General features: G+C 41.6%; 1 protein-coding gene across 1 annotated transcript; it reads right to left on the bottom strand.

The window, feature by feature from the left end:
* Nucleotides 1–472: 472 nt before the first annotated feature.
* LOC146565103 (fucolectin-1-like) lies at nucleotides 473–6,704 on the bottom strand. Its single transcript, XM_085293028.1, has 6 exons — nucleotides 6,615–6,704; nucleotides 5,913–5,977; nucleotides 4,270–4,558; nucleotides 3,734–3,885; nucleotides 2,266–2,545; nucleotides 473–677 (listed from the first exon to the last, which is right to left on the bottom strand). Exons 2-6 carry the CDS (start codon nucleotides 5,974–5,976, stop codon nucleotides 527–529), a joined length of 936 nt encoding a protein of 311 aa, XP_085149154.1. The 5' UTR covers nucleotide 5,977; nucleotides 6,615–6,704; the 3' UTR covers nucleotides 473–526.
* Between the last annotated feature and the right edge of the window lie 9,454 nt (nucleotides 6,705–16,158).

The following is a 16,158-nucleotide window of genomic DNA, read 5'->3' as shown; positions in this document are numbered from 1 at the left end:
AATTGGAAAGTCATTTTTCTTATACTTTTTTTTTTCAGATGACTGTAAATTCTACAGTTCAGTCAGAACTGAGACGTCCTTTCATCAGTTCTCCTTTTCTCTGACAGAAAAAACCATGATTCATTTCAGTGAAGTTTCCACAGTTCACAAGGTCAGTAAAGACATTCTTAACAAATACATACATTGTGACATTATTATTGCGACATGTGACAATAAATGCATCATAAGCAGGCTGATGTTTGTTTTTCATTGTTGTCACAAAGTGCTGTTTTAACTAAAGAGTAATGGGAACATTTTTTAATATACAGTGTTATCTGTGTATATGTGCTAAGTAGTACTATTAAAGCTGATGTGTTTGCAGGACTCTTTGGTAAAATGTTACAATCACTGAACACTTATACTGTATCGTGGATAACAAAGCAGTTCAAATTATGGCTTTTTTAATTAGATGCAATTGTTTTTCATGATTATATTAAAGCTGTGATTTGTTTTGTTTGTTTAAGAGAGAAATTTAGCTGCTTTAGCATTAATCTAGTCTCGAGCCATACACTTCAACCTCACACAGACTTAGGAACTCATTTCTCTTAGGAATGACGATATTAATGTAACGGCCCTCTGTCCCATTGCACTTGAAAACAGCAACAGCACCTCCTGCAATACCTGTGATCACGGCACACCTGGCAGAAGAAACAGAACATGATCTAGTTAATTCTGATCAGAACACTTGTTTTGTTCATGGAATTTAACAACTCAACTCTCAGCCTCAGTTTCAAATATAACATTCATAATGGGCCCTAAAAGTTCACATCAAGTCACTGAGTCAAATCTCAGGCATGTCAGATAAACACACACACAATGAATGTACACTCAGAGTGTTTGCCATAGTTAATGCACACTCAGATCCAACTCTTCCATTTGACTCTGACTTGAATTATTTCAATTACTTCTGCATACACTATTATAATTTCATTAATTGAAACATTGACCATCACCATGCCTATATGCTTTTAAAATGAAAACTAGATGATGTTTTTATTATTTTTTCTTGTAAATTCATGACTACAACCTGACAAAATATCAGTCTTTCTTGTAAATCTGTATTGTGTGAGTTTTTTTCCCCCAGTCTTTAATTTCTCACTTTAATCTCTATGAAAACCTGAATTATGCCGTAGCCTCACTGTTGATTATGTGAGGCTAAATGCTAACATCTATACAATATTAAACTCACCATGACAATTATAATCATGACTAGTTATGACTTTCGACCTGATTACCCACTTGCCTCAGCATATTAGTATGCTTCCAATTATAACCTGATAAAAAGTAAAAAGCAAGGGTGGGGAGGTGTCACCATTTCATTCAGTTTGTCTTGTCTGCATCACCAATTATCACTAATTATGAACGAGCAGAAATGAATTTCTTATGTGGAAATTCTGACACTACTTCAGCTTTAAAGAAGAAAGGGATGGGCGATGCAAACTCTGTTTGCCAGGAACCAAGCTGCTCTCAACAGGTTAGTTAGTTCATAGACTGCAGGCTGTTAGACTTGATGGATAGCATTAACAACCTGCTAGCTGCAAATAATAAGTCTAACCTCAGTCTAACTTCAGCTAACTCCAGCTAACAATGTTAGCTTGGTGGCGAACAGCCTTCAGTATTAGCAATAAATCACAGAGCAATAGGATATTCATATAGTTGTAAAAAGCATGACAATATATTAAGTAATCCAAAATATTCAGAATACAATACTCACACTGAGTAACTTGCAGGATAAGTTACGGAATACATCACAAATTACATTTTGGGGTATGTATTCTGTAATCTGTAGTGGAATACATTTTAAAAGTAACCTTCCCAACACTGACTGCTGTGACCAATAAAGGGAGCAGTCGAAAGAAGAAGAGTATAAGCTGTTAAGACATGCCATGATGAATGGTAAATGGCCTGTATTTGTATAGCGCTTTTCTAGTCCCTAAGGACCCCAAAGCGCTTTACACAACCTGTCATCCACCCATTCACGCACACATTCACACACTGGTGATGGCAAGCTACAATGTAGCCACAGCCACCCTGGGGCGCACTGACAGAGGCGAGGCTGCCGGACACTGGCACCACCGGGCCCTCTGACCACCACCAGTAGGCAACGGGTGAAGTGTCTTGCCCAAGGACACAACGACCGAGACTGTCCAAGCCGGGGCTCGAACCGGCAACCTTCCGATTACAAGGCGAACTCCCAACTCTGTTGAGTTGGGAAATGTGAAGTACCTGGGATTATTGTTGCCATCGTTTTCAAGAGATTCTCCAATGCGGATTTCAGCTCCATCGAGTCGTTCTGGTTGAGAATCTTGATTTACGATACTAACAGAAAACACTTTATGTGTTTTGAGCAAATCAAGCCGCCACCACGGACTCATTGATTTTTTTGTGAGAGTGCAGGAGGCCTCTTCCCATTTGCTGTTACGATTTCCATCTATGGCATTATATGCAATGCCAAATGAATATCTTGACGACTGTGTGGCTTTTCCTTGGAGTGCAAGATTCTCATCTGCAAAAAGGACAAATTTTAAAAAGTATGATGTTTGTCATGTTTGTTAAGTCACTTGAAGCGCTGCAGTACATGTGCAACAATTAAAGATTTTTTCCCCAATTTTGTAGCTTGCATTAATATATATTGATTAAACCTTTATTGCAGCAGCACCGCTTATCAGCCTGAAACTTTGTGGTTTATACCACAGCTTGTAGGTAAGGCTACATGCAGTCCACATTTATTCACAGTGTCATGAAAAAGTATTTGGCCTCTTCCAGATTTCTTAGATTACTTAAATATTCCAGATCAAAAGATAATCCGAGACAATACAAAATGCAATTTTTAAAAAGTTATTTAATTTATTAAAGTGATAACCCTAACCAAACCAAACTGGGGTTACATAAAGGGTTGTAACCCTAATTGGGTTACAAAATAATTTGTAAGGCAACGAGACTCCTTCAAACCCTGGTTCATCATCCACAAACAGAGAAAACCTGGAACAGTGAACCATCAAATTACTCTAGGAGCTCATCGCAGATTCATCCAGGAGGTCACAAAAGATCTAAACAAAACAGCTACAGAACTGCAGGCCTCACTTACTTCAGCTAAGGTCAGTGTTCAACAACAAGAAAGAGACTGGGCAAAAATGGCATCCATGGGAGACTTTAGAGGTGAAAACCACACCTGACTAAACAAAATACAAAAGTTCATCTAACGTTTGCCAAAAAAATATCTTGATGATCCCCAAGACTTGCTGTAATTGATGGAGCCATAAATTCTGCTTTCTTCCAGAAAATCCTGAAGAAGAATGCCTGGACATCAATGCCATGAAGCTCAAGCACAATTGGGTTATGCTACAGAACAATGATTTGAAACACACCACCACCACCACAAGTCCACTTTTTAATAGAAAACAATGGAAGGTTTTTGAGTGGCCTAGTCTAAACTTAAATCACTTTAAGATGCTTTGCAAAATGACCTTCAACATGCCCCTCATGCTCGAAAACCCTAGAGTAGGCAAAAGTTCGTCATATCCAGTTATCCCAAAATGCTTGATTGCTGTTCTTGGTAATCTTTGTCCAGTATTAAAATTTGTTTGCTGATCTGAAACATTTAAGTGTGACCAATACACAAAACACCCCTAAGAAATCAGGAAGGGGGCAAATACTTTTCCATAGCATTATATGTAATGGCACAAATTCTCACCAGTTGGAGCAGGGTATCCATAGACTTCAACTTCGCAGAGTGTGAGGATCCTACCTGAACCAGGCAGGGTCAATGTTACATAACGTCCCTCCACCCGATTGGTGAAAGTCAATTTGGATTCACCTGTACGACCTTCAGAAATTGTACCAACCCTTACAGAAAGTGTGAGAAAGAAACACAGAGTTTACCACAGCAGCAGATTTCAGAACATTTTATGGTCAGCGTGATAATAATGCAGCAAGATATTGTAGTACTATATAAATTTAGTTGGGATGCATTTTTACAGTAGTTAAATCATTGCAGGTACTATAATTAAATTGTTTGTTGTAGTATTATGTAGCATGCCAATGGTCCGAGTATGGACAGCTAACAAAGTCAGCCCTGCAGCAACCAATCCTGCTACCAGTGATTACTTTAGAAAGGCAGAAGTAAACACCACAATACTTTTTTATGCTTACAAACATAAAAATGCAAAAATTAAAGAAAAAAGAATCATTGTATAGCTGATGATTTGTTTCTCCTTTCTATTTACACACTTTGGGTTTTCTAAACCTTCATTGTTCAAAGAGTTGCCTATGTGGATCTCCAGCCCACTGAGTCTGTGCTGACAGCAGTCTCCTCTGTTGAAGATGGTGACAGATGTGATTATGTAGGACTGAAGCAGGTCCACTCTCCACCAGGGGTTCGTCTGCTCGTTAGTGTGTGTGCAAGACCCAACCGAAAATTCAGAATTACGATTTCCATCAATCGCGTTGTGGGCAGCTGACACGGGGTTATCAGTTAAACGGGTTGATTGAGTTGCTTTACCACGCAGGGCCACATTTTCTGCAAATCAGAGATGTACAATGAATATAAAATATACAATGCATAATAAAATATCAGTACATAATAAAATACAAACAAAGAGAGTTTTTGAAATGGAGAGTATTGCACATTAAAAAATAGCTTTCCATAAGCCACTAAATAAAAGAGGTTGTGAATGCAAGTTGTTGCTTTGATTATGCTTCATAAAGTCACTTCTTCTAGGAGACTGTAATTTATTCTGCAATAAGAAAAGTTCAGTCCAGGAAAGCAGAAAAACAATCTTTCAATTTTCCCTGCAACCCACAGCTCCAAAAATCCAAATTTATATTACAAAATCTAGAGGCATCTAGTGTTACAGCTGCAGGGTTGCCCTACACTAGTTAACTAGCAATTTCCTTTTGTTCAAGTCCAAGTTTATTTATATAGCACTTTTAAAACAACATCTATTGACCAAAGTACTGTACAATAGTCAAAGCAGAAGACATAAAATAGGATAAAGTTAGAAGGGAATAGAATCACAGAAATATAAGACAATAAAAACAGTAGTAACAGACGCATACTGATTTAAAGCCAGAGACTAAAAATGGGTCTTCAGATGGGTTTTTAAAGTATCCAGGGTTGGGGAGGTCCTGATATGAAAGGCAACGTGTTCGACAATTTAGGAGCAGTCACCGGAAATGTCCGGTCTCCTCTGTGTTTTAATCTGGATCTTGGGACAACTAGTAGCATTTGGCCTGCAGACCTTAAAGATCTTGTGGGAGTATACCAGGTTAGAAGATCAGAGAGATATGTAAGAGCTACTCCATGCAGCGTCTTAAAAACAAGTGTTTAAATCGTAAAAATAGTTCAAAAACTAAATGGTAACCAATGTAATGATGCAAGTATGGGAGATATGTGATCTCGGTTATACGTTCCAGTTAAGAGCTGTGTTTTGGACGAATTACAGTCGGCCAAATGATAACGAGGTAACACCAGAGTAGAAGTTGAAGTGGATTATCTGCCTCGATCTCATCTTATTCCTAACATCCTCCTCTCATGCAATTCTCTGCATGTCCTCCATCACTGGATCCATGAATCCTCTCTGTAGTTCTCCTCAGTTCCTCTGGCCTGGCAGCTCAATTCAGACTTTCTCTAACATATTTATTAACCCTCTTCTGCCTACGTTCACCTGCTTCACCTTTCCTTTCACTCTAGCTGCTATCCGTGTTGATTTTAAAATTCTTTTACTCACTTGTAAAATTTTAAATAATAATAATAATATGGCACCTAGCTATTTAACAGAACTTCTCCAGTTGTATAACCCAAAAAAGCATTTTTTTTTTTTTTTTACTAAATCAGGGGGTGTTTTTATTTTTATGATATCTCACACACTTACGATAAGTGGAAACCGAGCTTATTCCTAGGAGGAGTAGCAGAAGGAAAGCATTCAGTTTCATCATTCTGTTGAATTTAAGAAAGATGGGAATTTTATTAGTAAACAATATTTTATTGCAAATTTAATTTATTACTGGTTCCCGTGTCAAAGTATTTAAGCCCCACCTTTAAGGTGAAATAGTTAGGATCAAAGTTATTGTAGGAAAAGAAACTTTGTGAAAGAAAAAAACACAAATGTGCACTGGTGTTTTGTTGGTCAGAAGTGAAATGCAGTGTGGTAAACACTTTAAAGACACTGGGAAAAATGTTAATGTGACCAAAACCACTACAAACTATATGCCTGTACATCACCCATTCACTTAAAGCAGCAAGCACTGATCTCACCATGAAAACATTGGAATTCTCTATAAATTAAAAAAGTGGCTTTCAAGCTTCAATAGGATCTTTCCTTGAACAGGATTACTACTCTTCAAATCTTAAGTTATGAATTAGTTTATGTATATATTTTTACATTACAGTTGTTTTGTTGTGAGCCTGAATTGAAAAAAAAAATCATAAATTATACACTGAAACTACTACTAAGTTTAAAGATACAAAAAAAGAGCTTTGAGCAAAAAAAAGAAAACAAATTCTATATTTAAACTGAAAATAGAGAAACATAATAAAGATAATCAGTTTCAAGAAAAGAAATGAAATGTGTTACTTGAGTATCCAGACTGAGCAGATGCTTCTTCCTGGAAATTGATGATTCAGTGAAAGAGAAGCGCAACTACTGATGCTGTTTCTGTGTGTGTTTTATATGTATATGCAGCTCCGCCTCTGCTGAACAACAACTAACCAATCATCAGAAACCACATTCATATTCTCCTCAAAACGATCCAGTTACTTCCTACTGGTTTGTGCCCATGCACATTTGTTTCACTTCCTCACTTGTGAATTACATTTTCAAGAATTAGTAAAGCAGTTCTCCACAGCACTGATGTTTTTTCTGGTTATTTGGCAATATCCTCCTACTTATTACTCAAGATGTAATCAGATGTTTACAAAATATAATTTTGCTTCAAAGTTTGGGGCCATTTTGAAATGTCCTTGTATCTGAAAGATAAGTGGACTGATAATTTTACATCAAATTGATCAAAAGCTCTATAACAGTACAGTACCCGCACAGTACAGAGATGGTCGGAGGAGAGCGAGGAGGCTCTTAAGGATTGTTTTGAGTCGACTGTGTGGGAGGTGATCTGTGACGACCACGGAGAGGACATCGACAGCCTTACTACATGCATTACTGACTATATTAATTTCTGTGTGGATAACACCGTACCTACCAGGACTGTACGGTGTTTCTCCAACAACAAACCTTGGATTACCCCAGAAATTAAAGCTGTCCTCAAGCAGAAGAGGAGGGCCTTCAAATCCAAAGACAAAGAGGAGTTGAAAAGGGTGCAGAGAGAGTTGAGTGGACTGATAAGGAATGGGAAGGACAGCTACAGGCAGAAGATGGAGAACCAGCTTCAGCAAAACAACGTTGGTGAAGTCTGGAGAGGCCTCAGAACCATCTCAGGCCACAAACATCAGAACTCTCTGCCTGGGAGGGATGTGAAGTGGGCAAATGAACTGAATCATTTCTTCAACAGATTTCATTCAGCCATGAGGCAGTCTGCAACATCGGCTGCAGACTCACCCACCCCCACTGCTGCTGTTCCACCTCTGACACCTCAGACACTTCACACCTCCTCTATTCACCCTGCTCACTCCTCCCCACCCCCAACAACAGCTTCCAACACACATTTAACACAAGGCTCCAGCCTGTCTCTCTCAATCACCCAGGTTAGGAGGGAACTGAGGAGGATTAATGGCAAGAAGGCAGCGGGCCCAGATGGCATCAGCTCGAGGGTCGTCAGGTCCTGCGCGGACCAACTGTGTGGGGTGATGGAACACCTCTTCAGCCTGAGCCTGAGGCTGGGAAGAGTCCCACAGCTCTGGAAAACCTCCTGTGTTGTACCAGTGCCAAAGACTTCACGCACCAAGGACCTCAACAGCTACAGGCCGGTGGCTCTGACATCCCACCTGATGAAGACCCTGGAGCGGTTGGTCCTGGCTCAGCTTCGGCGCCTAACAAGCTCATCACTGGACCCACTTCAGTTTGCCTACCAGCCTGGCATTGGAGCGGATGATGCCGTCATTCACCTCCTACATCGTTCCCTCGCTCACCCGGAGACTGCTGGGAGCACTGTGAGAATCATGTTCTTTGATTTCTCCAGTGCCTTCAACACTATTCTTCCCTCGGTTCTGAAGGACAAGCTGGAGAACTCTGGAGTGGACCATGACCTCACTACCTGGATTTTGGACTACCTCACCGACCGACCACAGTATGTGAGGACTCAGGGCTGTGTGTCGGACAGGGTCGTCTGCAGTACGGGGGCCCCACAGGGAACGGTTCTGGCTCCGTTCCTCTTCACCATCTACACTGCAGACTTCTCCCACAATTCCACCCAGTGCTTCCTGCAGAAGTTTTCTGATGACTCTGCAATAGTCGGCCTCATCACTGATGGGGACGATAAGGAGTACAGAGGACTGACTCAAGACTTTGTGGACTGGTGCCAGCTGAACTACCTCCAGATCAACGCCACTAAAACCAAGGAGCTGGTGGTAGACTTCCGCAGGCACAAGCATTCTCCACTGCAACCACTGAACATCCAAGGTATGGACATTGAGGCTGTGGACAGCTACAGGTACCTTGGTGTTCATCTGAACAACAAACTGGACTGGACTCATAACTCAGACGCCCTCTACAGGAAAGGGCAGAGCAGGTTGTACCTGCTGCGGAGACTCAGGTCGTTTGGAGTGGAGGGCCCACTCCTGAAGACCTTCTATGACTCTGTGGTGGCTTCTGCTATCTTTTATGGTGTGGTCTGCTGGGGCGGCAGCATCTCTGCCGGGGACAGGAAGAGACTGAACAGGCTGATCCAAAGGGCCAGCTCTGTTCTAGGATGCCCTCTGGACCCAGTGGAGGTGGTGAGTGACAGGAGAATGGCGGCTAAGCTGTCATCCCTGTTGGACAACATTTCCCACCCCATGCAGCAGACTGTGACAGCACTGAGCAGCTCCTTCAGTGGGAGACTGCGGCACCCACGGTGTGGGATGGAGAGATTTCGCGGGTCTTTCCTCCCTACTGCTGTCAGACTCCACAACAAAGACTTTAACTGAACAAACACACACATCCACACATGTGCAATAACACTAAGTGCAATACTTTTCTGGCATCGTTGTATTTTTACTCAGTTGTATATAGCATTTGTATTCTATTTTTATCTTATTGTATATTTTATTCTATTTTATTCTACTGTATATAGTATTTTATTTTATCCTATTCTGTACAGTTGTGTACTGTATTTATTCTTATTGTATTCTAATTTTTGCTTCATAACTTTTGCACTGTCCACTTCCTGCTGTGACAAAACAAATTTCCCACGTGTGGGACTAATAAAGGTTATCTTATCTTATCTTATAAGTAAAAAAAAATCTGATTAATGGAATCGTTCATCATAGATCAATTTGTCATTAAAAAAAACCCCAAATTTTTGGAGGCTTTCAGGAACAATTAGGCTTATATTCCAATGGTGCATTTTGAACTTCACGTACTTTTAGCTTTCTAATGACAATTAAATGTGTAAATGTCATTAAGAAACTCTTTCACAGATCTATTAATGCAGCTGATTTTAATGCAGTGTGGTTATTGGTGCCAGTTGGTCATGTCTTATTTCAGAAATTGCTAATGTACTGGAAGAAAATATCCAGTGAGCAGAAGTTGGATCCAAGGCATTAAAATGGTTTACTGATGCCAGAGATTACACGAAAATGGCCAGACTGCTTTAGGCTGATAAAAAGGCAGTGGTAACTCAAAAATACTCTCATTACAATGAAGGTATTCAGAACAGCATCTCTGAATGCAGAACATATTGAACCTTAAAACAGATGGACTACAGCAGTTTGCACCAACTCATGAAAGTTGGATAATAAAAGACTGGAAATACATTGTCTGCTCTGATGAGTGTCAGTTCCTGGTGTGAGATACGAATGATAGGGTCAGAATTCTCTTGGCCCACTTTGACCCTGATAGTGCCCACTGAACATAATTTAAACACTCCAGCCTACTTTATTATTGCTGGTGACAACGCCATCCCTTTATGACCACAGCGGACCCATTTGTTGATGGCTCCTTCCAGCAGGATAATATGCCATGTCACAAAGCTCAAATCATCTTAAACAGGATCCTGAACATGACATTGATTTTCCTGACCTCTATAGTTACTAGATCTCAATCAAATAGTGCATCTTTGAGATGTGGTTAAACAAACTAAATGCTTTCGTTCTGAAACAAATGATTCAATAGAACAGAAAAGCTGTTAACAAAGTTATTTCTGTGCTTTTTTATATGGATGGATTTGGATTTATTGATGAACAGACTTTAGATAGGTATGTGATAGGTATGTGATTGTTAGACTCCGATGGCCCTTTATCTCTTGCAGTTTGGTGTGTTCCCATCACTGGTATCATTAAGGTGCTGTTATCAGCTCACATGTCAACCACTTCAACTGGTGCATGTGGCATGGTTGTGAAACGATGTGTCATGTCGCTGGGTTTGTGACCCACTGTCACAGGAGTGTCCCTCTCCAAGAGAATGGATCCAGAACCCAAAACCTCATGCACTAGCTCTGTTATGTCTCCTTCCCCTCACCTGAACTGGTCGTGGCAGATGGCTTCCCCTCCCTGAGCCTCTTTCAATATTAAGTGCCCTGAGGCAACCGTTGTTGTGATTTGGCACTATATAAATAAAATAGATTTGAACAAGACATTTTGGAAACTTTAGCAGTACACTAAATTTATTAGTCCCCATTATGAGTCCAGAGTGTGGTCCACATTGCAGAGGTGGTTTGGTGCAGCCTGATTAAAACTGTAATTTAGAAACATCCTCATGACAACGACTGGAGAAATCTAATGCTAAACTAAAAACTAACATAAAATACTATCAAATATTATATAACAGAAATGGACCACATTTCATTTTACCTATATCAGGTAGCCTCTTTGAGTATCTCACCTAAGTGACCTTTCAAAATTTATAACATAGCTAAAAAATGGCAAGCAATGAAACAAAATTAAGAGAAAATAAAACTACAATAATAACAACAATAACGATATGATTGCTCTCTGAATTAATAAACTTCTGAGGGAAAAACACGCTTATGTGCAGGATTATTTCACAGGGTCTGTCATTTTCCACTTTTATTTATTTTTTTTAATTTTATTGAAGATTTTGATCAAAAGCAAATTCATTCAGCAATATGCAGTGGCGTGTCTAGAAAATTTTTGTTGGGAGGGCCAGGTAGGGGCACAGATTTGGAGAGGGGTGGCAGATGTAATTGGCAGATAATGTTTAAAAAAAATTCTACCAACCGTTAACCATAATTCAATAACCCTATAAATCTAATAACTGAATGCGCTTTTAACTCTTATTAGAATGAGATTTTAACCACTACGGTGCAAAGTTTTTAGATACTGCGTTGATAAAGTACAAGAGATACAATCAGTGCTTTGTCAGTGTTTACTCAGCATTCAAGGACAGCAATATTTGCATAGTATTTTTACTGACATATAGTGCACATATGTTTTGGGCAAAAACATTTTTTAATATTAAAATACGAACATTTGTAACAAACAATTGACAAATTAGCCAATGCCAATGCAAAACTTTATCTGCCTATTAAAAAAAGAAGATAATCTTCTCACAAACTGGAGTTTGATTTTGAAACAGGAAAAAGTGGGGAAACAAATGAAAAGACTAACATTTGAATAAAACCTGAAAGCAAGTAAATACTTTCTATGCTGGCTTATGATAAACTTTGGTAATATTGATAAAGAACAACACTGGCTGATGATGAAATACAGTCAGCTGGCATGGTGACACTGCCAGTATTAACCTGCAGGGCTGGACTGGGAGAGAAAATCGGGCATTTTGACTAGAGACCGGCCCACCAGGTATTAAAGCCATAAAGACTTTGAATGAAAACAAATGCTGTTGTGACAGTGATGTACACTGGCCTGTGCCCCCCCCCCAGACCACCCCGCTGGACACGCCACTGGCAATATGCACAATGTAAATGTGCTAAATAAAACGTGAGTACCTGCATTCGTTTGACAAGTAATTCATGTGGTTGTCATGTAGTAATTTTGCATTTTTTATTTTTTGGTAGTTGGAAATATATCTTTTATGTTCTATTCTGTTTGCCTGCAAGTTGTTTTTGTTTTTGAGTTTGTTAGTCTATTACTGAGCAGAGTCCAAAACAAACTTCTTTATTGGAAAAAAGGAGTTAGAATGAAATATATCTTATCTTTCTATAGTGCCGGTCTCTTTCTCTGCCAACAGGACAAGTGCGTCCATGTGAGGTAAAAACAGGTCAACCTACAATAAAATCATTTGGTTCACTTTCTAATGCATATAGGCTGGTTGTATTCTCCATCCATCCATTTGCTTCCGCTTATCCTTTTCAGGGTCGCGGGGGGCGCTGGAGCCTATCCCAGCTGTCATAGGGCGAGAGGCGGGGTACACCCTGGACAGGTCGCCAGTCTGTCACAGGGCCAACACACAGGGACAGACAACCATTCGCACTCACATTCATTCAATTCACACCTAGTGACAATTTGGATTATCCAATTAACCTATCCCCACAAGCTGCATGTCTTTGGACAGTGGGAGGAAGCCGGAGTACCCGGAGGGAACCCACACAAACACGGGGAGAACATGCAAACTCCACACAGAAAGACAGAAAGCCTGATGTTGGAATTGAACTCAGGACCTTCTTGCTGTGCGGCAACGGTACTAACCACCGTGCCACCGTGCTTGTATTCTTTTCTACTATAAAAAATTTGAATTGGAAGATTATAACAATAGATATATAATAATAGATATTATGTTACCTCTGATTGGCTTTTTATGCGTCAAGGTAGTTTAGTCCATGCGGAAATGAAACAGAACTGCCAATCACAAGCAAAGATGAAGATAACCACTGCAAACATCACATGCTTTTCACCAAATAGTGCATAGCTTAGAATAAGGTTGCCTCGGTTCGCCATGGTTTTCAGGATTTTCCTTTAGGGCACAGTACCTGGCACCAGGTATTAAAATAGCACTTGCACTGCCAGGGTTCAAAGCGATCCAAACAGGTACTAAAATGGGACATTGTGAGACAACATGCCACCAATTGTCTGGTCAGTGGCATCACTCCATGAGTTATGACAGCGTCTCCTTTAGAGAAATCCAAACCACCATTTTTGTAACCCAGCAACAAGTGAAATAGCTCAAAAAAACCTCACCATGATCCCTGAGTCTGACAAAAAGCCAAAGACCAAGCAGCAGGTATATCATCGCTTCAACATCTTTACTGTAGCGTGTTGCATACTAGTTATATCAAAATACTATAACAATGACCATGCACGTTAGGTGGTCGAGTCGAGTCGTGGCGAGCCGTGTATCAAATTCAAATTCAAATTTTATTTGTCACACACACACAACCATACACAGTATGACATGGGGGTGAAATGCTTGTAGCTGTACAATGCCCGACCATTAAATGACAGAAGAAAAGTTTTACAATATTTACAATTTACAGTTTACTACAAAATTTACAAATTAACTTAGGAATTTACAGTAAAGAATGTGCAAATAGCAAAAGAGATTATAAAGATAAGGATTATAAATTATAGGAATTATAGGATTATAGGAAATGTGTGGTGGTGCGTGTGGTGACGTGTGTGAGAGTCCAGTCTTATAGTGACGTGTTTGGGAGAGTCCAGTCCTACACCTGGTTCAGGCCCCGAATAGCCTGGGGGAAGAAGCTCCTCCTCATTCTCTCTGTTTTGGCCTTAAGGGAGCGGAAGCGCTTCCCAGACCTCAACAGTGAGAAGAGTCCATTGTTGGGATGGGAGAGGTCCATCATAATCTTTCTAGCTTTGGACTTGCACCGCTTGGTGTAGATGGACAGCAGGTCAGGGAGCTCTGATTGAATGATGCGTTCTGCCGAGCGCACCACCCTTTGCAGATCTCGTCTGTCCTGCTTGGTGCTGTTCCCAAACCAGGTGCAGATGTTTGACGTCAGGACGCTCTCGATGGTGCAGGAGTAGAAGTTCTTGAGCACCTTCAGTGGCACATGGAAGTCTCTAAGTCTTCTGAGGAAGAAGAGACGCTGACGGGCTTTCTTAACCAGGGTGTTGATGTGGCAGGACCATGACAGGTCCTGAGTGATGTGGACACCCAGGTATCGGAAACTGTCCACTCTCTCCACTGGCGTGCCACTGATGATGAGGGGTTTGTAATTCCTCGCCTGCTTTGTAGTGAAGTCCACGATCAGCTCCTTAGTCTTGCTGATGTTTAGGAGGAGGTTATTCTCCTGGCACCAGGTCTCCAGGTTCCTAATCTCCTCCAGGTAGGCCGTCTCGATGTTGTCGGAGATCAGGCCCACAACAGCAGTGTCGTCAGCAAACTTGACAATGGAGGTGGTGTCGGATGTGGCTACACAGTCATAAGTGTACAGTGAGTACAGCAGGGGGCTTAAAACACAGCCCTGAGGCACTCCAGTGCTGAGTGAGATGGAGGGGGAGACTTGTTTTCCCACCCTCACTGATTGGGGTCTGTCTGTGAGGAAGTTGAGGATCCACTGACACAGTGATGAGCTGAGTCCTAGATCCGTCAACTTGGTGAAAAGCTTAGAGGGAATTATTGTGTTGAATGCTGAACTGTAGTCCACGAACAGCATCCTAACATAATTCCCTCTGCCAGTGTCCAGGTGACTCAGGGATGTGTGGAGCAGGTGAGATATGGCATCGTCTGTGGAACGATTAGTCCGGTAAGCAAACTGAAGTGAGTCGATGGTGGCAGGAAGTGAAGAGGTGATGTGATCTCTCATCAGTCTTTCAAAACACTTCATCACAATTGAAGTCAGTGCTACTGGACGGTAGTCATTGTGGCAAGCGGGCTGTTGTTTCTTTGGAACAGGGACAATAATGGACTGTTTGAAGCACGTGGGAACCACAGCTTGGTCCAGGGAGAGGTTGAAGATCTCCGTGAACACCGGTGCTAGTTGATCAGCGCAGGCTCTAAGGACCCGGCCAGGGATTGCATCTGGTCCTGCTGCCTTCCTGGTGTTCACCCTCCTGAAGGTGTTCCTCACGGCATGCTCTGTGATGACGAATGCATTTTCTTCACTGGTGCACTCCGAGCGCGCGCAGCCGTTTGTTGTTTTAATTGCTGTGGCGTCGAAGCGAGCATAAAACGTGTTCAGCTCATCAGCCAGTGAAGCATCTGCATTCATCATTGAAGAAGCTGGTCGTTTATAGTCCGTTATAGTCGCACTGTCGTAGCTGTGACTCTAGTTTTTCCCCGTAGCTCCGCTTTGCCTTTCGGACCGCGCTGCGCACGTTGTAGGACGCAGCCTTGTATAGGTCCATATTACCGGAGACAAGCCCTTCATTGTAGGCAGCGGTGCGTGATCTCAGAGCGTCGCGGATGTTTTTATCCACCCACGGCTTCTGGTTGGGAAACGTTCGGATGATAGTTCTTTCTGCTGTGTCGTCCGCTAGTTTCCCGATAAATCCCACAACCGCTTCCGTAAACATGTTGATGTCATCAGAGCTGCGCCGAAACATGTCCCAGTCTGCGTCATCCAGTGCGTCCTGCAGCGTGGCCACCGATTTGTCCGTCCAGCGAGCGACCTCCCTCCTGATTGGTGGTTGCTGCTTTAGCCTTTGTTTGTAAGCAGGCATGAGGAAGATGGCGGAATGGTCTGATTTTCCAAATGCCGGCAGGGGCTGAGCCTTGTAACAGTTCTTGAACGGGGTGTAGCAGTGGTCTAATGTCCTCGTGCCCCAGGTGGGGCAGTTGATGTGCTGGTGAAGGTTGTGAAATGTCCGTTTGAGATTCACTCTGTTAAAATCTCCCATAACAATGAGTGCGGCATCTTGGTTAAGTGTTTGTTGATGTGTGAGAGCCTCATGTAGCTCACATAAGGCAGTGTCCGAGTCCGCGTGAGGCGGAATGTAAACAGTGCAGGCAATGACCGCAGTGAATTCCCGAGGGAGATAGAAAGGGCGACACTTAACGATCAAAAGCTCCAGATTGGGCGAGCAAGAGCGTGTGAGTGGGGAGATGTTTGTGCTGTCGCACCATCTGTTGTTCACCATCAAACACACTC

The sequence above is a fragment of the Mchenga conophoros genome, linkage group LG11 (assembly GCF_057382185.1).
Source record: "Mchenga conophoros isolate Kocher_MC1m ecotype Shallow Benthic linkage group LG11, M_conophoros_male_GT1.1, whole genome shotgun sequence".
NCBI classification, from domain to species: Eukaryota; Metazoa; Chordata; class Actinopteri; order Cichliformes; family Cichlidae; genus Mchenga; species Mchenga conophoros.
Note: the sequence above shows the minus strand (reverse complement) of the source record. Positions and strands in the feature narration are given on the sequence as shown.

What these genes read in the sequence shown, in the direction of transcription:
- LOC146565103 (XM_085293028.1), bottom strand. Translation starts at nt 5,976, where the DNA reads ATGATGAAACTGAATGCTTTCCTTCTGCTACTCCTCCTAGGAATAAGC. An exon ending in GAAGGTTTAGAAAACCCAAA is followed by an intron (nt 3,886 to 4,269) that starts GTGTGTAAATAG and finishes ACTTTCTGTAAG; the next exon opens with GGTTGGTACAATTTCTGAAG. An exon ending in TGGATACCCTGCTCCAACTG is followed by an intron (nt 2,546 to 3,733) that starts GTGAGAATTTGT and finishes TCCTTTTTGCAG; the next exon opens with ATGAGAATCTTGCACTCCAA.